This window comes from Dromaius novaehollandiae, chromosome 13, assembly GCF_036370855.1.
Source record: "Dromaius novaehollandiae isolate bDroNov1 chromosome 13, bDroNov1.hap1, whole genome shotgun sequence".
Classification (NCBI taxonomy): domain Eukaryota; kingdom Metazoa; phylum Chordata; class Aves; order Casuariiformes; family Dromaiidae; genus Dromaius; species Dromaius novaehollandiae.
The window spans coordinates 22395769-22419644 of NC_088110.1; the positions used below are offsets into that span (position 1 = coordinate 22395769).

General features: G+C 44.6%; 2 protein-coding genes across 2 annotated transcripts; one reads left to right on the forward strand and one right to left on the reverse strand.

Annotated features, from left to right (window-relative positions):
* Positions 1-2346: 2346 nt before the first annotated feature.
* On the reverse strand, positions 2347-6898 carry LOC112987852 (cytochrome c oxidase subunit 4 isoform 1, mitochondrial). Its single transcript, XM_026107931.2, has 5 exons — positions 6762-6898; positions 5877-5956; positions 4701-4868; positions 3388-3519; positions 2347-2611 (listed from the first exon to the last, which is right to left on the reverse strand). The coding sequence occupies exons 2-5, from the start codon at positions 5953-5955 to the stop codon at positions 2475-2477; spliced, it is 516 nt and encodes a 171-aa protein (XP_025963716.1). The 5' UTR covers position 5956; positions 6762-6898; the 3' UTR covers positions 2347-2474.
* Positions 6899-6926: 28 nt separating this feature from the next.
* Positions 6927-17758, forward strand: EMC8 (ER membrane protein complex subunit 8). Its single transcript, XM_026107929.2, has 5 exons — positions 6927-7262; positions 12121-12197; positions 14156-14225; positions 14720-14814; positions 15122-17758. The coding sequence occupies exons 1-5, from the start codon at positions 7053-7055 to the stop codon at positions 15279-15281; spliced, it is 612 nt and encodes a 203-aa protein (XP_025963714.1). The 5' UTR covers positions 6927-7052; the 3' UTR covers positions 15282-17758.
* The last annotated feature ends 6118 nt before the right edge of the window (positions 17759-23876 follow it).

Here is a 23876-nt window from a genome sequence, read left to right on the forward strand (position 1 = left end):
CAGCAGGGCCGGCGCGGGCAGACTTCTGCTGCAATGAGCGGGCACCTTCCCGAATGCAGGTGCTTCTCCGCTGCGGCAGCCCGTCCCCTTCCCCCACCGCTTTCCTGGGGATCTGCTCGGGGCATCGCTCTCCACTCCGCTCGGGTGCAGGACACAAAACACCCCACGCAGCGCAGCAGCCCGTCTTTCTTTCTCTTTGCTCCTTTTGCAGCCACATCTCGCTTCTCAGGCAGCAACGCTACGGTCTGACGCAAGCTCTGAAGGCTCCAGGAGTCCTCTCCCAGCCATGCTAACTCCTCCTAAAGAGGAGACACCCATGGGAACGAGATCAGCATTCAGAAGAAGGCACTTACCTCGAAAACCAGTGTGGCTCAAGTGACGTGCAGCTAATGGAGCATTTAGGGTAAGCCCATCTCCCCCTCGCTCCAGTAAGGGAGATACAGTGCTGCTTTAGAGCTGGTGTTAACTCCCACACACACTTCAAAATACCAATTTTCAAAACAGATATGCCAACCTCCTCCCAGATCATTGTTTTTAGCCTGTCAGAGGCAAGAGTTGTACAAAGAATGAGCAAAAGCAAACCTCTACAGGAGTGAAAACCCTGCAGTCATCGTGTATCTGTGTTGCAGCAGCAAGGTGAAATCTAGGTTACCTCGAATTCCAGGGAAACTAGCCGGCTTGGAAACACGAGTCAAAAAACATTTCCTTGTCATCATTTCACTTCCCAAATCCAATAAATGAGAGCATTTCTCACACTTCAAGCAGTTTTCTACAGGCATTGAACAAATACTGACATGGAAAACAACGGCACAGCCTCAGGATGACATTAAGGGCACTTCAGATTGCATTTATTATCGTGCCGTTGCCAGGTTAAAGACAACACAGTTGTGCTGTCGGTTTTACCACCACTGTAACTAAGCCAGCTCCCCTGCAGCCATCTTCGTAACATCCTTCTCAGAACTCTGGAGACGAACGTTTTACGTAAAGGATCTTCCAGAAGCAGGAAGAGGAGCTCATCACTTAAATCCCACTGTATCATCTCACTTCTGAAAATCTTCCCCTAGAAGTTCCTTTACTGGAACGGAAAGGCGGACCAGCCCCTGACACAGCAGAGCATCACGAGTGACTAAGGACTGAAGACTCCCTATGTTTTCTGCCATGGCAGCTAAATATACACAAATGGATTTAAAACCGTGACTGTTCAGTAATCAGGAAAAACAAACTGAACTCAAAGCTGTTGTTTCAAAGGTAGGTTTGATCTTTGGAGGCCCATCAGGAGGCCAAATCAAAGGCCTGCAGTTTGCCTACGGAAAGCCTAGGATGCACAGCAGTGCTAGGGAGATAATCCTAGGGGAAAATTCAGCAGCTACCAACAGAGCACAGCAAATACACAGGTGTCATCCTTCTTAGTTCAGGCCCTGAAAAACATTAAGCCACATCAGACAGTTCTGAACCAGAACTTGTGCACACTGCTACATTTACTAAAAGGAAATGCTAGGTGTTCCCACTATCTGTGGTGGGTTTTTTTGCTTCCTCCAATGGCAGCTATCCTCTCTGCGCAGTTCCTGAATTTAGAGAGGCAAGGCATGAAGCATACCCTGTGTTTTCATCCAGGCTTATTCTTGCCTGAGCTAGAGCTATTAATTCTCTCTCCTCCTCACTCCAGTCTGCAAGTGATGCTGCAGCACGGAGCGAGGTCTGCAGACTGCCCCTGTTGTTCAGTTGGAAGCAGCAGTTGAGAGGAACTGGAATTTTGAGCCAAGTTCCCTTTATGAAAAGAATGGAGTAGCATTTATCTCCATCAAATAGCCTAAGCAGCCTGATTCATACCACTGCCTTCTGGAGCGCTGACGTGCTATTTTTGGAATCAAATTATGGGACACTGAGCCTCCCCAGGAGTCAGGATCCGCTTACCTTAAATGTAGTTCAGATCTTTGCACAGTGTAAGACTTCAGGCTGTGCCCCAGAAACACTAGATACTTTTTTTTTTTTTTTCTCCTTTCTCTCTCTCTCTCTCCCCCCTCAGGCACAGTTTCTGCTAAGAACATAGCACCAGAGTAGCAGGATATCTAGGCTGAAGACTCAACAATACTCACTGCAGATCCAGGTGGAATTTTGCTGCTTCAGTTCCAGGGTAATAAATGCAAGATCAAATACTGACACTTCTCAAACTAACTTTAATCTTGTTTTTCTCCTGACAAACAAAACTGTTTCATTCCCTTTAACTCATTAATGCTGTTCACGTATCAACTGTGATAAAACTATCTGGAAAAAAACTGCTCCTCAGCAAATTGCACCACAAATTACAATCACAGCAAAAGCATTTGAAGACCAGTAAAAGCAAACTTTCAAGTTAACCAGACATTTATTAGCATCTATTTAGGTGGAGGTTGTTCCAGTACATAAGCAACGAGGTCACACGCAGGTGATGGAATCATTTCATATTCAAGCAGCGCAGGTTCCACTGAGTTGCTTCATTTTTTCCATTCGTTCTTCTCAAAATCCCATTGGGAAGAGATGCCCTCAACCGGATTAATCCGCATGTCCAACATTCTCTTCGTCTGCGTTGCCAACCACTCATCAGAGAAGGTGTGGGGAATAGGGCCATACACTGCAATTCAAAAGCAGGTGGAATTACACTGTGATACGGGATGGACAAGCTGGGAACAGACGTACAAGTTTTGCTAACAGAAAGCTTTTTCCCCTGACGCAATTAGTGTTGATCACATATATGCCAGCATCTGCTCAGACTCAGGTTCCCTAAATCTGATTCGGAGGTGGTGAGCTTACACAAGTTAGACTCCTCCATTGAGGCTCTAACAGTTTCCTTAATCAGTAAAAACAGGTACGAAGACAACCACCTTCTCCTAACCTTCACTGTGAGCAGATAAAGACTCAGGATGGAGAACAGCTCATTTAACTGCACGCGCTGCCTCATGGCAATTGGAGGGCTCACTCAAGGCAGGATCTTTGCCTGGGCAGGAAGCCAGATGTGGCAAAGCCCCAAACTTTTACTACCAGGAAGGCAGTGAGCTTTTGTGATACCAGGTTTCACAGAGAGGGGAAGCTTTGGGATCATTAGTATATCACTACTCTTTCGCCTCTCTTTCCTCTCTTCTGCCCAAAACTCTGTCCATCAACGTCACATTTCTACAGTCAACTTTCTGAATATTTAAGCTCAGCATCTGCTTATATCCATTAAGCCACAATTCCAGAATTGAGTTTTAAGAGGATAGCAAACAGCAATTACCAAGCAGTCACCAGTATGGCTGTTCCACGCAACATTTTGAATTCCTAAGCAGCTTATAAAGGATTTTCAAATTTCGCATGCAATATTAACTGATACTTGTCTCAAATTAGAGTTATCACTATATGCCATTTACTTACTATACATTTTCTGCCAAACAAGGAAGAGACCAGTTACGCCAAGAAAGAACAGTACTCCACCGAGGACGGTCTTCCACTCATTTGATCCTCTGTTCATTTCCGCATAGCTCTCATTGAATTTGATACGATACACTGAGTGGGGGGAAAAAGAAAGCATCAACATGCAGGCAACAAGACACTCTCCAGAGGGACATGACCAAAGCTGTCTGAAATGGAAAGGAGGTAAAAATAACTCTTGATTCAGGTGGCCTCTCCCATGCCAATACCAAGACACTTGGTGCCAAAGTAAACAAGCTGTGTTTCACCATCCCCTCATGAATAAAGTAAGCATTAGTCTCTATTTTACACAAGCAAGTTTGACTGTAAAGTTGTGCTAAAGTCACATACTAAGCCTGGCAGAAAGAGAAATACAGCTTTCCTTCCTCCCCCACAATTCCCAGTACGGCAATTTACCATAAATCTCACTCACACAAATCACCTCAACAGGAATGCTTCTAACTAAAAAGGCTACTGCCAGCTCTGCCAGTAAGGCCCACATCGCAAGAGACAGTCTGAAGTTCAAAACAGCATTAGATTTTGAGAGGGCTTATGAATATCTGAGGAGCTCCACAGAGGCAGTTCTACACCTTCTCCCTTTGATGCAGGTGGACACGACACCGTTCAGAGATGCCACACAACGTGGTATCACTTGCGCAGCATGATGGCAGCCAGATGATGCAGTTTCATTTGCAAGTCAGAACACCTGCTTGACACTTCAATGGGCTGAAATTCTGTAATGCTGAGATCAGTGATCAATAACATTCAGATAACATGTGGCTCATTTTACTCAACTGAACTAATAAAATTATGTAGTCAGCAACAACCCAGAAAAACTCTCTTCATTGCAACAGACTGGAACCAAGAAAGAAATATAAAACTTTTTTTCTTTTTGGTGGGGGAGAGGGAAGAAATTGCTGAACTTTACCAATTACTAGCTAAATTCCTTATGCCAAATCTACCGTGTGAGGTCAGGCACATAACAGATACCAAGGCAGGTGTGTCTGAGTTTCTGAAATAGCACTAAGAATCCCAATTACAGAAGACTACAGTGATCTCCATTTAAGCATATGCGAGGAGGTCCATTACATTTAATGGCTCCTTCTTGGCTCAAGTCTCTGCCTGCAGATCCATTTAAAAGAGCAGGTCTTAAAAGCAGCCTAGAGCTGCCTTCCATGGCTGTCTTTCCTCTAAAACAGTCATCAAAAAGGCACGTGTAACAGATTACGGCACATCACTGCTAGCTCTAAGGTTTATTTAAAGCCCCTGCTACCTACATTCAACTTTCTCATCAACGGACAGAGCAGTCCACGATGCCTTTTCCTTTTCTTTCAGAGCCTTCTGCTGAGCAGACAGATCCCTTACAAAGGCCACTTCAGGCAGGGGAACATCACGGCGATCAGTGTATGCTGGAAGGCTGAAGTCCTCTGCTTTCACAACTCCAGCTGCATATGGAAACAGAAGAGATGCTAACTCAAGTTTCTGCCTTCTACACTAACATCTCCTACCGGTTACTATAGAAAAAAAAATACAGGTAATTCAAAAAGGCAATGATAGTTAACGAGTCCAGAAGGGAAAAACGTCCCAGATGACATTCACGTCCCATCTATCTGGTTAGCCTCCTCCATGTTGATCACAGAGAAAGAGGGAAAAGAGTTCTTAAAGTGAGTGCTATTTTAAGAGCATAAGAATAATAGTAGGGGATCTACATAAAAGGTAATATCTGAAATGACTTTAAACTGTAAGTCTAAGATACCTCTGTTTCCAAATGTCACACTGATTATCTAGAAAGCCTCCACACTTTTTCCATCTTACCTCCTGCCAGGACTTCTGTTCCTGCGATGCCCCCACCTGCAGTTATCCCCGCCTGCACCTCGGCGATGCCCTCTACCAGCAAGCAGGCCGATCAGCTCAGACAAATCTCACACCAGGCCAGGAAACCAGTCTCACCAACCCCCGGCCTATCCTGCTCCTGTCTTTACCCAAACACGCTTCCCAGCTGAAAGCTGCAGAAGAGATGCTCAGCCTCTGCTGGCTCAGGAAACACCACAGCAAGAGCACTCAGAAATGGACTCCTGAGTGAACACGTGCTGCCAAAAAGCTGCATTTGGCAAATGAAATCATCAAGAATTATTGAACCTCTCTGCCTCTTATTCATATGTTTTGGTCAAACTTCATGTTATTTGTCTACTAAGGTTGTAACACATCAAGTTCTTATGTAAAAACATTAATGATCTAATATTCCTTCTCCCTGCAATTCCCTCCCACACTGTATTTCTAAACGAACTCTTTACAACATCTTAGACTGCTTCACTTGATATCACGAATCACCAAGAATTTGGCAAAGAAAGCTCTCATAATCAAGTTTAAAGCTCCTAACAGCAGCATTCTGTGTTATTCTGTAAAGCACTTACCTCACTGTCATTTCTAAAGATAAAGCAGATGCCACCTACCCTGTCCGTGTCCTCTCATGCAGATGGAAGTGGAAATGGCTCTTTTGCCAATGAGACTAAATGCCCTTGAAGCCAACATCCTGTCAGAAAGAACACAGGTAAATCACTGCCAGATGCAGCCTTCAAAATGGCACATTAAGTTGAAGTGATACCATTTTCTGCTTGTTTGGATATAAAAACTAATCTACAGGTTTGCTGATCCTTCTCTGAAGGACAGCACATATCACCACACAGCTCCTGCATTTTCATGGCTGCTCTGCAACTACAGCTACCAGGAAGAGTCTTTCCTCCCCCTTTCCCCAGCAGACGCCTGCGTTTGAGCTCAGACCCGTTTGGGAAAAGCCCTACGTGAAAAGAGTCTAAGAGCATCCGATTCCACTGAAGAGCTGTCCGCAACGCGAATGTGCCCAAAGGAACGGCAGACTGAGCTAACGGCTTCTCCGACATGCCGCTGCAAGCGCGGGCCTGCAACATCCCCTCTGCTCCCTGTCAGGGATTTTCCGCAGCTGTCTGATATTTGCTTTTATATTTATATATACGTTTATACATGTTTGGGCTTTTTTTTGGAAAAGCCTCGCTGCCAGCGGGAGGCCCACGAGCCCCCAGCCGGTGTGACCTTGAAGCGGACAGGCCGTGCGGCCCCTCGGCCCACCCGCCCAGCCCTGGGCCGCGCCGCCGCCCCCCGGGTCCCGCAGGCCCCACCGAGCCCGACCCCCCCACACCCTCCCCCGGGCCCCGTGGCGGCGGCACCGCCCGACACGGCGTCGCGCCGGGGACACGAGGTCTCGCCGGCAGCCGGTCGAGCTGCGGCCCCGCGGAGATGGCAGCGCAGCCCCGCTCCGCTCCCCCCCCCCCGCCCGCCGCCACCCGGGCTCCCCCGACGACCTGGCGACCGTCCTCTACGCCGCGCCCGCCACCGGAAGGAGGCGCCAGCCGGAAGCGCGGGGCACGCCGGGATACGCGGGACAGCGAGAGGCTGCGGGGGAAAGGCCCCCGCTGCGGGGCTGATGGGATGCAGGCGGGCCGGCGCCTGCCTTTTGCGACAGTGCTGCGGGCGCTTGGCGGCGGCGCGGGGCGCGCTTGGCGGCACTTCCCGGCGGGCGGCTTGAGGAGACGAGCCGGGGCCGGTGCGTGGGGCCGGTGTCCGGCGGCCGCGGGGCTGCGGGCCGCGGCAGAATGAAGCTGACCACCCAGGCCTACTGCAAGATGGTGCTGCACGGCGCCAAGTACCCGCACTGCGCCGTGAACGGGCTCCTGGTGGCCGAGCGGCCGCCGGGCCCGCCGCGCCGCGACCAGGCCGCGCCGCCGGCGCTCTTCGTGGACTGCATCCCGCTCTTCCACGGCACCTTGGCCCTGGCGCCCATGCTCGAGGTGGCCCTCACCCTGGTAAGGCCCGGCCGGGGCTCCCTCCCGTGCCGAAGTCTGCGAGGACAGCCGGGGGTTTCTGAAAGGGGAAGATCCCCGGGGCCTGTCTCAGGCCCGCCTTTCCCCTGGCGAAGCAGCGGGAAGGCTGCAGAGCGTGTCGGGGGGGTTTTGCCTATGTAGTTTTGCCTAATTTTGTCTAAGCAGAGAAGCTGCTGGTTATATCGGTGTCATTTTCCCAATTTACCATAAGCCACTTGAAAGCACCAGCAGTTAATTAGGAAAGGGCAAACTTCTGTCAAAGAGCATACAGATGCTATAAGTACATAGCTCCTAACTTATTTTCATGTTGCCTTTCTTGCCCTTTTACAGAAGCCATTAGCCTAAACTGGAAAAAAACTCGGTCTTCTTAAACTGCAGTTGCTGGCTTGGGTTTGAAATCCCACTTGATGTATTGCAGGTTCACTGTTGATCTCTGTTTCCTCCTGTGGGCAAAGTGATTACGTTGTTAAGGTTAGTTAGTCCACTGGGATAGCCTAGTTTTGCCAAGCTTGTTCCATTACAGCATCTGGTGGGTTGCCTACTGCCGCGGAAGAGCCTTGCGGTAAGTCGTTGTGGGATATCTGTTTTACCCCATATTGTCACGTAGATTGGACGAGAACGATGTCTGTACGGGAGGGCCGGCGCTTCGCTGTTGCAGTCTTCAGTTCCGACCCAGAGTCATGAGGAGGACAGGGGCCTGCTGGGTTATGCCGTGACTCCTTCCAGCCTGGGTTTCTGGAGAGTTCCCTTGTCAAAACCGGAACACAGAGAATGGGACGTGCCTGGTTTTTGTTTTAATAGGGAGTTGGAGTGGGCCTGTGGCACATGAAATCTAGAAATGAAGAAGTGCTTTTCATTCCTTCACTGTAGAAATAGCTGCTACTCACTTGAGATGTGTGTATGATTTGAACTGCAGACTCTCATAATCTTTTCAGGACTTGTGGTTATTAGCAGTGGAAAATCTATACCTTTTTGATTATCTGTAAAAAAACAAAAAACAAACAGAAAAACCTATTTTCTAGTTCTTGTAGATTTTTTTGGCCTATGGCCTAAATGTTTCCCTCAGTTTCATGGATTGTTTCATCAAAAAATATTTGTTTCTCAATATCTACTTGGTTTCTCCAGTTGAGGCGATGCTATGGAAACTTTAAGGCATAGAAATGAGGGGCAAGTCTGCGTCCTGACCATATAGGTTTGCCACGGATGCACCACATAAAATTTGTCTATCAAGTACACTTACACCAGTGTAACATAGGAGTAATACAGAAATGTATGTACTGATAGTACCTGCAAAGGACACTTCTGTCGCATACATAGAAATTGTATTTTCTTACAGGTCCTCCTTACCACAGAGAGAGGTGAGGAGCTATAGTCAGAGTCCAGCTGAGAAGTAATGGGGGGCGTGGGAGCATGTAGAGGACTTTGTGGGGTTTGTTTGTTTTGTGATGAGCACTGTGTGGGGAAGCACAGCCAGCCTGTTAAAGATCAAGTCTCTCTCCTGGAGCTCTGCAGTGTGCTTAATTTTACCCAGCTTTCAAAATAATACAGTAAGACCCAGGAAATTTAGCCAGTATTCATGTTAGATAAACCTTTTCCTTTCCATGGAAGAATTTTTCTAAACCTTGGGCTTTCAGAGTAGTCCTCTTGCATAAGTCTTGTTTCAGGATCAGATTATTAGGAAATAAATCCTGTTTCTTACAACATCTGAAGCATCTTACAACATCTACAGCAGCCAAAATCTGAAGTTGTTATGGAACCAAAGAAGTGGCGTTTCCATTGCACTGTTTTTCTTTCTCTTGGTTTTTGATCCAAAAAGTTAGAGAGGAAACCTCTGGCATTTAGCGCATTAGTTAGGACTTACTAAAATGTACCGTAGTTTGCAATCTGTTTTGATGACTCCTATTACTTGGCAGCTTTAAAACACAGTGTTTGAGAAGAGCCCATGGGCTTTTGCTCTGATTCTTTGTTTAAACAAAGGCAAAGGTGGAAATAAACATTGGCACAGCAGCTATGAAAACTAAATTTTATTGTTGTGACATTTAAAAGGAGGGTGCTCTTGCCTGTTCTATGCAGGGTAACACTTGAATATTTGCATGAATAAATCAGTGAAATTCACACAGTTAAAATTTGATGTTTTTAACTAAACACCTCAGTTTCTAAAGGATTTTGAAGTTTTGGCAAATTTTGATGGGATTGCTTTCTCTTCCAGTTCAATTATTATGATTCTTACTTGGGTCAGTCATGGTTTCCTGAAAATTGAATTGGTTTTTAATATGCATGAAGGTTTTTTAGAACCAGACCGCCAGTCTGATCTGCTGCTTTTCTGACCTGAGATATCTCAGAGCATTGAATGGGATTAATAGTCTTGTGACTTGTCCACGTGGTAACTTCTGAAAATTGCAAGCAGCACTTTAGCAACAGCCTATGTAAAACAAACTCTAAAACTAGCTTTTATTAAATACGCAGCAGTTCTTGAAGGTTTGCAGCTCTGGAAGAAAGAGCTGAAATATGTGTACGTAATTTGCATTTTGGCTTGTCAGCTTGAAAACCTTTTCAAAAACTGAGTCATTAAAGAAAAAGTGAGTTGTTTCATATGCCGCCTGTGCCTTTGAATTCCTCAGCTAAGTGATGTGGTTTTACAACCACATCTTCCTCTCTAAAAACAAAAAAATCCTTCCCCCCTGCTTTTGCATAGCTTGCTCCCACCACGGGAACAGCAGCGGGCAGCAGTAGGTTACAGTCATTCTCTCACAGCTCTTATAAAACCTTCTGTGGCTGCAGCTCCACTTGTTGCAGCAGTGGAAACGGATCAAAGGACAGATCTTCAGCGGGAGTCATTTTTATTTTCACTTGCTCTCCTGACTCCTGGCTTTTTTACCGTTAGAAAATCGCTTTGATTTTCCAGGAGGTGACGAGCACTGTAGAAGCTACATACAGTTTTTTTCCTGTTGACTTGCCTTAATCAGGGCTGGACAGTAACATGACTAAAAATATCAGTGGCTAATTGATGCTAGGGCTCCCTGCGGTGATGTTGCTGCAGCTAGAGATTGCTTGGAAATTGCAGCTGGAAGCACAGCAGTAAATCCAGAAAGGGTTGTTTTGGGGTTTTTTTTTCCTTTTTTTTTTTTTTTTCCTTTAGACTTTTTACAGAAGCAGTTTTTAATTACCACTTAGGGAACTGAGAACTTGAAAATCTTAGTTCTTTTTAGGCTATTTTCAGAGGCAGCAAAAATTAATTTAGGACTAAGGGTTTTAATTTTTAAATTGACTTTTTTTTTTAAACATTGTCTGGGCCTTAATGCCAAGCTTTCAACCCACTAACAATTAAAACCATAGTCCTAAGCCCTCAAAACGGGTTTATAATTGAAACAGCAGTTGGACCTCAGCTGTAGCAGGAGTACATAGCTCTTTTATTATATAAATCCATGTCATCCCTTGTAGATAAGGGATTATTCACATGGCTTTTTTGTTTATGCAGTTTAATGCTGTAATTTTTGCTAAATATGAGATTGATTTGATTTACAGAATGCCACAGATCAGCACAGATATATTTTGGAATCCATTTTAATATAACTTTTTTTTTTTTTTTTTAATGCATGCTCTCTGGGGACAGCGAAGAGAAGTACTAGCTGCTTGCTTCATTTCTGTCTTTCAGGGCTCTGCATTATTCTGACCTGGTATCCTTAATTATGAGCAAAAACATCTCTCTCACACACACAGACACACAGGTATATAATTTTTTTTCAAAGCAAGACAGGCTCAGTAGGACAATGTCAGATCTAGCATAAAACAGAGAGAGCACTGAAATGTATGTGTGCTGAAACTCTACTTGAAAAAAACCTACATGAACTTACATAGATTGTATATAAACAAAAGTTTATATACAAACATAAAAACTACATAAACTCGTATAGAATGTATATAAACTTTTTGTACGTAAGCCTTTGTAGCTTGTATATAAATACATGCATACGTTTAAGTATTTGCATACTGATGCTAAAGCAAGAAGGAACTGCCTGGTCTGACCATGTCTATAACAAAGATTAGAGAATCTAAGCCAGTAATTCTTTCATCAAGCTCTTATCATTTGTGATTGAGCTGGAGAGTATTTTTAGAAGGGTGTTTGGTTTTGATTGACAGACTTTAAAGGGTGGAAAATTCACTACATCGTGTCATAAGTTGTTTCAGTGGTTGATTACCCTTGCAGGTGAACTTTCAAAGAAAAACAATTTTATTGCAAAAGCCTTTGGTAATAGAGTGGGTTTAAAAATGGTAAAAGGGACAAGCTTTTTTTCCTGCCACACATTTACTTTTCACTTAAAACTTCAATTACTAATTAAGGTAAATGATACTTGCACTTTAACCTTCTAGCAATGTTACATCTAAAATAAAATCAACAAACTTTCTTTTGAAATGGCAGTATGGTCACAAATACACATGCTGAACACCATGTAATTTTTCTCTGTCACATGAGCACTAACTGAAGGTAGGGAAATAATAATAAATGAGACCTGGAATCCTCTCGCAGTCAGCATGGCTCAAGTACTTCACAAATCCTGTCACTTAAATGTAGGCCATGCTTTGATTGGGTTCACTTCCTGTTCTTTGGTTTGGTTTGCAGAAAGATGGAAAACATTAACCAAATGCTTAGTTTTCTCTGTTCTAGTTTAAAAAAAATACATGTAAATACCATCTGGTTAATTTAAGAAGCAATTGGAAAAAATATTGTAAGATTTTGGTTGCCATTTGATTTGCAGGATAGATACAGCATTTCCACGGTTGTGTGTGGTGGTGGTGGTTTTTTACTTCCTGGCCTCAATTGTTCCAATTACTTTTTCAGATTGATTCTTGGTGCAAAGAGAATAGCTACGTGATAGCTGGATATTACCAAGCAAATGAACGTGTGAAAGATGCCAGGTGTGTTGGTGCAATATTTCCTTCTGTTTGCCCTTTTATGCTGTACTTTGTACCCTGCCAACAAAAGTCATTGACATAAATTGTGAATGTTGATTAACTTTGACAACTGTCATGTGGTTCCCCATTGTCTTCCTGGTGCTGGTGGATATGGCTTTTGTTCAGGTGCAGAAACCTCAGTCTTTCCCAAATTTCTCTTCTTTAGTGGATACTATAAAAGGCCAGTATTTGAATGACTGCCAGCCAATTTAATTGCAGTTATCAGGGAAATAGACAGAATTTGCAGGTGGTTTGCTTGTGCAGTAACTGTTTTCTAAAGTGTAATGACTCTAAATACCTTTTGGGAAGTTTTTCAGAAGTGATCTAATTTTTACTACATTACTTAATTGTCCCTGCGTAAAATGCTTCATTTCTTATGTAGTCAGGGGACTGTCACAAAACGGAAGATAATGTCAGTCAAGCAGAGATCCTGCTTGTTGCTTATTATTTGCCCCAGGAGTAAATGGACAAGTAACACTTGCAAAAAAGTGGAGGTCCTCTAGGGTACGTGTTTTTCACTGAAAGCTTTAGAAGGCTTTATTTTTGAAAAGGAGATATATTTTTCAAATTAATTTATTTTTCAGAAACTTTGCCTTAGTGGTTCTGATTAGAAACTAATGACACTTGTCATTGTCAGACCTAAGTGCTATGTTATAAGCAAAGTTCCACAAAATATTTTACAGATTAAAAAAGCATAGTTACAGCACTAGGCTCTGAGTGATAGGAAGTCCGCAGCCAAGTAACTGAACCGACACATAGTCGTGCTGTTGGAAACCCCCCGCTATACATGTACTTTCCAGTTATTAAGAGGAATTGAATAACATTGCTTAGAATCTGTACTTAATATATATGCATATATATGCACACAAATATGTGATGTACGCATGTATATACATGTATATAAAATGTACTGTATTACTTTCTTAGGAACTGTATGCATCTGTATGAATGCATGGCTATGTGCCTTACCAGAACACCATCACTTTACTTTTCTTTTTTTCTTCTTGCCAGCTAACTCAAATTATTAATCAAGCAATAACGGGGCCTTCCTTTGGAGCCACAATATAGCTTTACATATGAGCATCAAATATTTTCCTGTGTGTATATATTAGGCAGATCCAATATCAAGACTAGTGAGAGTACGTAATATTTGCATTTAAAATAAATATGAACAGCTTGTTTAAAGTACTGTGCTTATTCCAGTTATTTTGCTGATATATATTCTTCATTCTCAAGTATGTTTTTGAGGTAACACTTATGATTGCTTGGATATCCAAGGGAGCAAGGGCATTGTTATTACCTTGCAGGGGAAGTAAATCTGCTGGAAACATTTTAAAGGAGGAGATGCAGTTTGAAGCTTCCATGGGACATGACTCTTCCATTTGCAGATTAAAGGAATATCATGGACTTGTTTGTTTTTAAACTTACATTTCATTTCTGAGCATAACTGGCTCCATGTAGAGATTGTCATCTTTGAAGTTTAACATAGTGTTTTCTTTAAAAGATTTTTTGATTTTTGTAGAGAAGCTGGGCAGTGAGTGAGTTCAAATGCAGACTGGGGAACAAATGCAGATGTTTTCTTTTTAAACTGCCTGTCAGAGCGAAGGTGGCTGCAGTTCTTGGTCTGGTGGGAGAAGGTAGGAGGCCACAAAATGTTTGTTCCGCATAATGTCTGCAGTAAGCATTTTGCTGCTCAAAAATGCATTGCCTAAGCATAGCTAAGATTCAGATCATTTGCTGAAGAGAGGAGCTAGGGTTTTCTTGGCCTTCTGACTTAAATCAAGTATAGCATCAGCTTGATATCTTATTCCTGTTTGTGAGCATGTGGTGTAGTTTTCACATCTCTTTTAGCATATTTCCTGCTGGTTTGAGCTGAAGTGTCACGGTTCAGATAACAATTATTTTTTTACCTTCTTCTGCAGTCCAAACCAAGTTGCTGAAAAGGTGGCCTCCAGAATTGCGGAAGGCTTTAATGATACAGCGCTCATAATGGTAAATTACTTCCTTTCCCTATTGTTAATATTATGACCATGGTATTGGACTAACCATTTAAATGCCATTCTCTGGACCTTTTAACAGTGAAGTGACTAATTTGCCCTTTCTCTCCAAATCCTCTGGGGAAGAGAAACAATCACTTTCAGCCAGTGGAGTTGTTAATAAGACTGCAAAGTGACTTTTGTTACCTCTCCTTCATCACAAAGGAAGTGTTTTCTCTGCTTATAAGACTTGTGTGAAGGTGGTGTATTCGTTAGTTCATAGCCCTTCTATGATTTAAATGTCTTACGTGAAACAAATGGTGCTTTGCCTTCTTGCTGCAGTTACAAAGAATGTTGGTGGTTTAAACATGAAAATTTGCTTATTTGAAGCTAAAGCAGTGGATGAGTTAGTGTAAGGTGCCTTGTTTGTAAAAACTGACTTTTTTTAATTCCACCTCTTTGTTTGGGGTCCTGAGGGGAAGAATAAGAGTGTTTTTTGTTGCTCACTAGGTTGATAACACCAAGTTTACAATGGAGTGCATAGAACCTGCCATTCATGTGTATGAACTTCATGAGAACAAGTGGAGGTGCAAAGACCCACATGTGTGAGTAAACTCGAGAGTATACCTGTATTTGAGTAGTGAGCAAAAGAGGTTGCCTGGTCAAAAATATATAGCTATAAGGGCAGAACTTTCATTGTAGCTGAATGGTACTGTAAGGGTGGTGGGTGTAACTGACTGCTTTTAGAGTTGTTCTTTGAGCTTTTCACTGCACTGAGCTTTTAAAGCGAGGCAGTGTGTGCCCCTCCTTTGCCATTACCACATTGTAAAGCACATGGCCTCTTTCCAGAGTGAAGGAGAGGATGGAGGTTTTCTGTGATGATTATTAATTCCTAGTTATTTTACATTCTAGTGATTTTTGTGAAGACTGGTCCGAAGCCCAGCGAATCGCTGCCTCTCTCTTGGACAGCAAGTCCTACGAGACGCTTGTAGATTTCGATAATCACTTGGATGATATCCGGAATGACTGGACGAACCCAGAGATCAACAAAGCTGTCCTCCACCTGTGTTAGAGAGACTTCTACTGACTAATTTATGGATGTTTCCACTATGTACTGAAGATACAGAAATGATATTTTTGAATGTAAATAGAGTAATATTCAGTACCTTGTGTGGAAACCCGACTGATTAAAAAAGAGTGGCATGTCACATTGCAAAGAGTGATGTGTCCTTAAGCAAATGTTTTTAATGAGTTTCCATGAAAGAGCTACAAACTGTCAGTAACAGCTGCCCCTGTGGATGCGTTCCCAGTTGTAGTGAATTTTGCTATAACCTTCAAAACCAGAACTACTACTGCTTGTCCCCATTGTTCGTATTAAGAAGTTTTAACTAAGCTTTTGTAATGTTTAGAGTAATTTTTAAAGATCTATGAAGATATCTTTCAAAAAATCAATCTTGTCCTCAGATGAGATATTTTAAAGGTCAAATACGTAAACAAAATCCAAGGTTAACTGGTCTTTGGGCCTCACTTAGAAATGGCATTATATCAGGGCAGTAAAAGGTGAACTGCTGAAGATGATGTACTATGCTTATGTGACACCTGTTTTGCAGAAGTTTGCAATGACGCAGCTACAGATAATGTGTTAAAGCAATATTCTCAAATGCTGCAGTGATTTCTGCCCTCCCTGGACATACAACCACAGTTATTGCCTGAAAAAGTTAGAACCAAGGTAAAAACAAATACTCGCCTATTGGTGTGTGTTTAAAAAAAAAAAAAAAGACTGGAAGCACATTAATGATTTTGAATGAAACTTCCAAAAGAGTTTGACTACCAAGAAGAGGAGAATGAAATACCATATTAATTTTATGCAGTCTTTTCTGTCTGTTTTTTAAACAGATCTAATTTTCAACAGATTCATATGGTGTCCATTTAAGAAGGCCTAAAATGTATCTCTGAGTTGAAAGAAAATGATCCGAGTATGTTGAATCAAGGAGTCTAGAAATAGTCTAGTTAAGCTTCTGTCTATCTTTCGAATCAATGTTGTTTCCTAAGAATAAGTTTATTGGTCAATGAGAAACCTTTATAACATCATTTCCTTTTACATTATTTCTATATGTGTTATTTTTTATCAGGTACCCCAAAGGTAGTGTACCTTACCTGTTCTTTCTTTTCACTATACTACTGTAACTACTTAATTTGGTGAACCTAATGAACTCGGAAGAATTAATTCTTTTATCATTCAACACTTTTTACCAGTAATGGTTTCAATGGAAGGAAAACACTTCAGTTGATCCACTGTTGTTGTAGCATGGTCCCCACCACTTTAAAATACACTTGATGTGGGGAATGCCAGTTGGATCTTTTGTGGAATTTTTGATGTAGAGGAGAAAAAAGGGTCTGATGGATAGACAGGCTGCCCACTCTGGTTGCCTGGTGTCCAGTGCACGTGCCTGCTATCAGTCTGGGACTAGGTATGATCGGTTCTTAATTAGTCCTGTTGTCTTGCTTCTAATGGATGTTTGTCAAATTAATGTAGCCTCAACCTTTGACTATTTCTCTAGGTTTCCTACTCCTCCTACTGAAAAACCTCTTCACAGTGAAGGTCTGTATGTCCACCGAATGATCCACCTGCCTCAAGTTCCTGCTTTTTTCTTATTGTCCTTGTTTTAAAAAATGAGGGATGGGATTGTCAAAACTTGTTGGTCTACCTCTGCTTCTATTTAAATAAGCACAAGTTTTACTCTTGATTTTAGTGAGAGACGGGATAAGGCTAAAATCATATTGTGAAGTAGTGAATAGAATGAGATGTTCAGTTCAGTCCTGCTTTGGCACTACCTGCAATTCAGATTCAACATTACCATTATGTCTGAGGTTTGGTTCCCTGTCCAAGGAAGAGAAAGGGAATGGTTTGAACTGAATGGTTCTGTTTGACCCCCTGCTCATAAGGTATGATGGGAATTACAAAAGAGATTGGCACTTCTGTTCCAGAGGAAGACAATACAAATAGTGTTCCTTTAGCATGAGTCAGATACACTTGCAGGAAAGCAAAATGTTTTCACTTGTTGAATGAAGACTAGTATCTAGCTCACAAGCAGTGAGATAAACATATTTCAGAGTCTGTTTTACTACACATCCATAAAATTTCCTAGGAACAGCAATACTCAGGCAGTGTATGTTCAGAGTAAACTCTACAAATGCATATTGCAGGAAGAAGACTGTTGTCTTACTTTGTACAAGCATCTCATGAAGTCTAAACAATTGTTTCCAGAGACAGATGTTATCTTAGCAAGACGTTGCATTAGTTATGTAAGGTTATTAACCAACACTGAAATATAAGCTGGTATGTCTTCTGAGCCACAGGAAATGTATTTCTCATTCTCTGTAACTAGATGTCATATAATCAAGCTTTGATCGTATATATGTTAATACAGTCTAATCTGTCCTTGCACAAACCACCCCCTCTTTTCCTCTTAAAGCTTACCATAATGATAAATGATTTGGAGAGAACCATTTTTTTAAGTTGCAAAATAAAATTAAGGCAAAGCACAATGTGTATCATCAGGCTGTAATCTGATGGTAATGATGAATGTTCCCAGCGGCTAACCACTGAGACAAGTTGCCGGAAGGGGAGCAGCTTCTAATGCTTTATCTTTCCATTTTTTTATCTTCTTCTGTTTGCTTTTGCTTTTCAGCGAGGTCCATCGAGTGTTTTGCCATCAGTAAAGGCAAGGGCTGGCTTTAAGCAAAAAGGACAAGCACTGCAGTGCTCAGATGTTATCTCACCTGTCTTATTTGCATTGAAGGCTGAACAAAAGACAGCAATTTCATAAAGCCAAGGCAAGCCAGAGCCAGAGTGGCCCATGTAAAAGAATGAGGAAGCTGCTGGGCTCCGAGGAGGCTGTATTCCCTTTTCCTGCTGACTTAACTGTGGGAGCAACTGCTGGTTTCCTGGCTTGGGGATCGACTGGATTAATTAGAGGAACTGAAGGTAACTCTTTTTAAAACTTTTGGGGGAAGAAAGCTTGGGAAGGGCATCTGCATCTCCATTAGTGGAACCCTTGTGATAGCTGGGAAGATGACACTGGGAACATATCTGTCTCACTCTTTTATTTGTTTTGTTAGCAATTAACAACATACAGAATTTTTTTTTCCCCCCCATTCACCAAGATGTGGAGTTTTGGCGTTTGCCTACCCAGGCCTCTGACTCCCAGCTCTTTTCTTTTACCTCATCTGCAGGACCTAAAGCACTTGGAAATGCAAAACTTTTCCAGTAAGGTGTGGAGTTTTTTTCCACACTCAACCCTAATGTTTCAAAAAAGCAGTAATAAATAGACCCTGTAACTAACTGAAAATATGAGCGCAAAGTGCATGGATTTTTGAGTGTGAGGGTGTATGTTATTCTTTGCTGAATCTGGGTGAGTGCTGACCTTGAATCCTTTAGTCACAATGCGGGAAATGAATAGGCTTGAGCATGTGTGTCGAGGTTGCTTTAAACACCGGTTTTGTTTGAAATAAAGGATCAGATTGATCTGAGACGTAAGTCGCCACAAGGCATGCCCGGAGGCAGAACGCACGCGGCTCTCGGGCCCAGGACACCTTCAGTCTTTTGATACCTTGGTCAAAACTCCACATTCAGCTTGAGATGCCTAGAAGGGAGCTGAGAAGCAGAGAGTTTTGGGGGCCTGTATGCATTATTTTCAGTGAGAAATGGGAACTTGCTGGAGTCCTAGGACGTTCAGTGGCTGGTTGGGACTAGATCCCTGGTGGAAGTGATCTTTGCTCCCGCTGCCTTGTGCAGTGTTAAGAGTGCGAAGAACAGATGGATGGCAAGAGCCAGTGCCCTCTCGCCGGGGGTATATCTGATCACCTTTTCCTGAGATGCTCAAAAGTGAGATGCCATGGGGAGAAGTACTGGATGCTGTATTCTCTCTGAGCTCACTGCTGTGTTTGTATATGAGGATTTTCTTCTTTTTTCCTTCACCCAAGCAGTCGAAACAGTCTGCCTTTTGTTCTGTCACTCATCCGCTGTATCCCGCTGGAGGTTGCCCCCCACCCCCTCCAGTCTGCCAGCTGAGCTGCTCATGGGCTGTTCCTTAGCCTGTGTCAGCATGAGCGAGGAGCTACCGTGTAACCTGTTTCAGCTCATTACAACTGACATGGCTTTAGGAAGCACATGAGCAGTTTAGCTGGCAGGATGGAGGAGCCCTAACCTCTTCACCCGACACAGCTGGAGCCAGAGGCAGACAGATGTTCATTGCTACTCTGGTCCAGCCCTGCTCTGCTTGAGGCTGCATAGATGCACAATGAGAGATGATCCCCTGCCCCCAGGAATGTCTTATCTAAGTGGCAGAGATGCATGCCGAGGGAGGTGACAGTGACAGATGCAGGAAGGAAACCGGGGTCTCTTTGCTCCCTGGCTAGAGGCCTAATCGCTGCACCGCTCCGCTGCTATTTGTAAAGTGTCTTGAGATGCTCGGATGGAGGGCATTACTGATACGGAAAGAGCGAGCAAATGTTAATGGCAGAGACTGTTAGCAGGGATGGACTTGCGGTTGACTGCCGCTCGGAAAATGTTCTCAAGGGGAAATATGCTTAGCCTGCATTTGTGAGCTGTGCTTCTAGTTCATGTTTTAATTTAGCTCCTGGAGCAGAGCTGAATGTGCTTAAGTCACATACGATTGCCTGTGGGAACTCTAGTGAGGTGGTGTGGGTTGGACAGAAGATGCTGTGCAGGCTGCTTCCTTTCCATTCTGCCTGTGCTCCATTACTCCAGGCTTGGGTTCCTGCGTGTGCTTTGCCAATGCATCTTACTCCTGCTCCCCAAACTCCTTGTTTTCTTTTCAAGTCACTCTGCAATCAGGCCTCCTGGAGTAGGCAGTGATTTCATTGTGTTAATGTATCTGCTGAGGACTTGATTGATTTTTTTTTTTTTTTTTTTTTTTTTTTTTTTTTTTTACTGTCACTTTTAAGATCACGTTTTAACCTAGCCTTCTCATCCTGAAGTACGCCCTACCGGCATATTTTTGCTTTGATTTTTATCTGAAACTCTGTGAAAGGTTGCAGGTGTATAATCGGAGTGGACTGAAACAGATTGCTGGCTGTGGTCTGGGGTTTCCAATTATAGTTTTGTGTGAAAGGTGAAATCAGTCCACTTTTCTGTGTGGCTGTGCAGCGACTGCCACAAGATGGCCTTTGTTTTGCAGAGTTTCTAGCAGTGGACTTGGCACTTTGCCGATCTCCATAGCCCTGATGGAGGAGGCAGGGCCGCGGGTGGAAAGGGTGCAATCGCAGGGTAATATAAAGCCATTAGGCGGTTCCAATTGACAGGCACAATCCACTTCACCTTTGAAAGTGGCTTGTCAGAACCACAGTCCGCCGGTGGATAATTGCACAGAGCATGCCTAGATGAGACCTTTCCCACTGCAGTGATTACCCAGCCATCAGCCTTCTGCGTACCGCAGGGACAGATGTGCGTGAATGTCTTTGGCAACCCAGCAACTGCTTTTATTTCTTAATTTGGTACAGACTAAATCACTCTTGTCCATATGTGCCAATCTTCCTTTCTGCCTAGGCACCCTTCAGAGGCCCCAACCCCACTGTTGTTAAAACACCGGGTAAGTGGGTTAGGGGTACCACATGTCACTCCTTGGAGGAGTTTGGGAATGCAGGTACCAGTGTGTGCAGCAAAGGTTTCATGTTCATACCCTAGCTTTGCATACCTCTCAGGCTGTTAGTGGCCATAACAGGTTTCAGTGAGTCACGACTCGTACATACTCCCAGCCTGTGGAAAGTTGTGTTGCTGATTTCTGCGATGGGCTGAAATCTAAAAAAAATCCTCTAAAAGATGCCATAAAGTTGTTTCCCCCGTGCTATCCCCAGAACAGTTCAGCAAAACCTGCTGTGGCAAGTGCACAGGGCTCCTTTGTGCAGTGTGTTTCCACAGGGAACAGACTGTGTGGTCAAGAACAGACCTCTCCAACACCAGATAGCACCACACTGGGTTGTATCCTGGCAGCACTTCTGCTGGATGCCGGAGGCACCACTGCCAGAGACATCCTGGGCTTTGCAGCCAGCCTTCACAGCCGTGAAGCTACTGCAGCGTGAGGCAGAGCAGGAGCTCACGGTGGCAGGAGAAACAAAGCAGCCCTTCCTAGAAATGCGCTCTGGAGCTTAAAAGAGGACCTAATTGAAAAAATGTATAGAGCTTGTATGAGAGGATAAAAGGGATATCTGGGCTGAGATTAACCTGAAGCTCAATGAGCTGAGAAATGTGGCAGACACGGCCAGGTCTCTAAGCTAATTCCAAGCCAAGGCCTCTGAGCCAACTGCTGAATCCGTGCCCGGCAGGGAAGCGGTTTGCTCTGGATGTGGGCTCTGGCAGGAGAGCCCAGCACACTGTGTTTTGTCCTTAGGGTACATGCTCACTTTCTGCTTTGTCTCCTACTCCTTGCGACATCAGATGGACCAGTTCCTGACGTGCTTGTGAGGGTTACTGAAATGTCCCTGCGGATTTTCTTTGGGGGTGTTTTCTGCCTGCACGGTTTCTGCTGGTTATTCAATCTGCTGGTCTTGCCAAGAGCCTGTGCTGGGGAATGTTGGAGTTGCTCCAGCTTCCCCAGTCTGCATCCTCTGTTGCTCCTCATGACATGCTCCCCCCCTTCCCACGCCTGGCTTCTCCGGCTACCTGCTTGCCCTCCCTCAGCGTGGGGCTCCATCAGATTTTTCTTTTCCCCTTCCCCTCCTGACATCTATTCCCTCTTTTCCACCTCCAGATTCATCAAGTCCGATGCAAGTCCCCTGCAACCCTTCTGCCTCATTAATCTGCTAGCACAGAGCCAGCAATGCTTGTGAGGAGGCGGGCGGCTATGTTGCCTGTGTTAGCAGACCCTGGGACTCCGTGACCCAGAAAGGTGCTTCCACCCTCTCCGTTCCAAAATAAGCCCAGCTTGTCGTTGAACTAGCAATTCCTTCCTGAGAGGAACCAGCAAAGCCGCCTCACTGTGGTGCTGCAGCTCCTCGTTGGTTCTCTGGTGTCTAATAAGCTGGGCTCTCCAGCTGAAACTTTTATTGTGGCTAGTGTTTTTGTAACACATCTCTTCCATGAGGTTTCCCTGGCATCTAAGAAGCTGTGACCTCATCCTGCAGTCACCCTTTCAGCAGAAGTATGAGGGTGCCTTCCATCCTCACCCCAGCTGTCCGTCTTCCTTGAAACTCATGAGCGCTTCAGAGATCTCCACCCTCTTCTCTGTCAGGGTTGAACAGGGCCAGTAAGTTTGGGAACTCTGAGCCTGGGGAGAACAGCAGCAGCTCTGCACCCGCCTGCCAAACGGCCACAGCTGTAGCTGGGAGGGACACGCACCCACCCACGCACAGCATGACCACACAGGGCCCATCTCCTTAGGAAACTGGCTAAAAGCTAAACAAGTAGATGTCACGGAGGCTACATGTGTGTCTGGGATGGCCCCTGAAAGGAGCTCGTAGTTATCGCTGGCCCTCCTGCCAGGGTGTGAGTTATCACTACAAGCCCAAATGGCACTTGGCAGAGTGACAAGGTGAAATCAGAAGCTAGAGAAAAGGCAGATAAGCGAATCCTGACCGGAGCCTTTCCAGGTGTGCGAGAGACAGTTCCTGTGTTGTATGCTGGGAAGTGGGGAGCTGAGTCCCAAGGAAGCCGTGCCAGGGCTCAGGGGGAGAGCTGGCCTGCTCCAAACCCATCGTGTAAGTGTCATGCTTCTCCAGATGAGCTTTCTGGAACCAGGCAGACTCAGAGTCTGCTTCAGGTGGCACCTTGCTCTGGATGGACATCCAGCCAGGTCACCGTCGTTGTCCTGAGCTTTGTCGGCCACATCAGAGGACTGCCCTGGGCAGCTGCCTGGTCGAGACAGAGACAAGCCTTCCCCTGGAGAGGTCAGCCAGCTCCATGCCTGGCCCAACAAGAAAGATTAATGAGCCTGTCCATCCCCTTCCTTGCCTTAGCATGACAGCTCTTGATGTGGTTTGGCCAATTGCTCTGAAGTGGTGCTCGGCAAAGCTTGCAGCCCCAGGCTTGCGACAGCCAGTGAGAGCTACGGCCGGGGAGGGATGGGACCAGGCAAGAGGGACTGGAGCGAGCAGGCTGCAATCAGGTCACAGGGCTGTGGCTTTGTCTCTGTAGCAGCTTTCCTCTCTCCACACCCCAGCCTGCCTGCACTAAACAGTGTCCTGAAGGCAGGAGGAGGCTCTGTTCAGTAAAATGCCATCAAATGGCACTTGGTGACCAGAGAGGGATGCTGGCCACATTGTTCCTGTTGGCTGTACAAAGGAGACATCTGGCCCATGGGGTAACTCCCATGGTCTTGACCTTCAGGCTCTCAGATCTTCCTAATGTCTTTCATGTGGGTGGTTTCTCCAGTAGTGAATAAGGCTCCATCTGCTACGGGCTTCCCCAGAGCTGCTAAGGCTGCTCAGAGGGTCTCTGGGCTGTACCCAGCTGCCTCGAGAAAGCAGATTCGGACCCCATGAACTTGTCCGAGGATGTCTTTGTTTTTCAGCCTGTGGGAGAAGGGGGAAGGATGTGAAAAGTTGTGTTTGTGCATATCGAGTATCAGTGTACCAGATGGAGATGTGTTACAGCCCACAAAGCAAACCACAGTTATTTTAGCACGCTAATATTTACCTCCCGGCCACA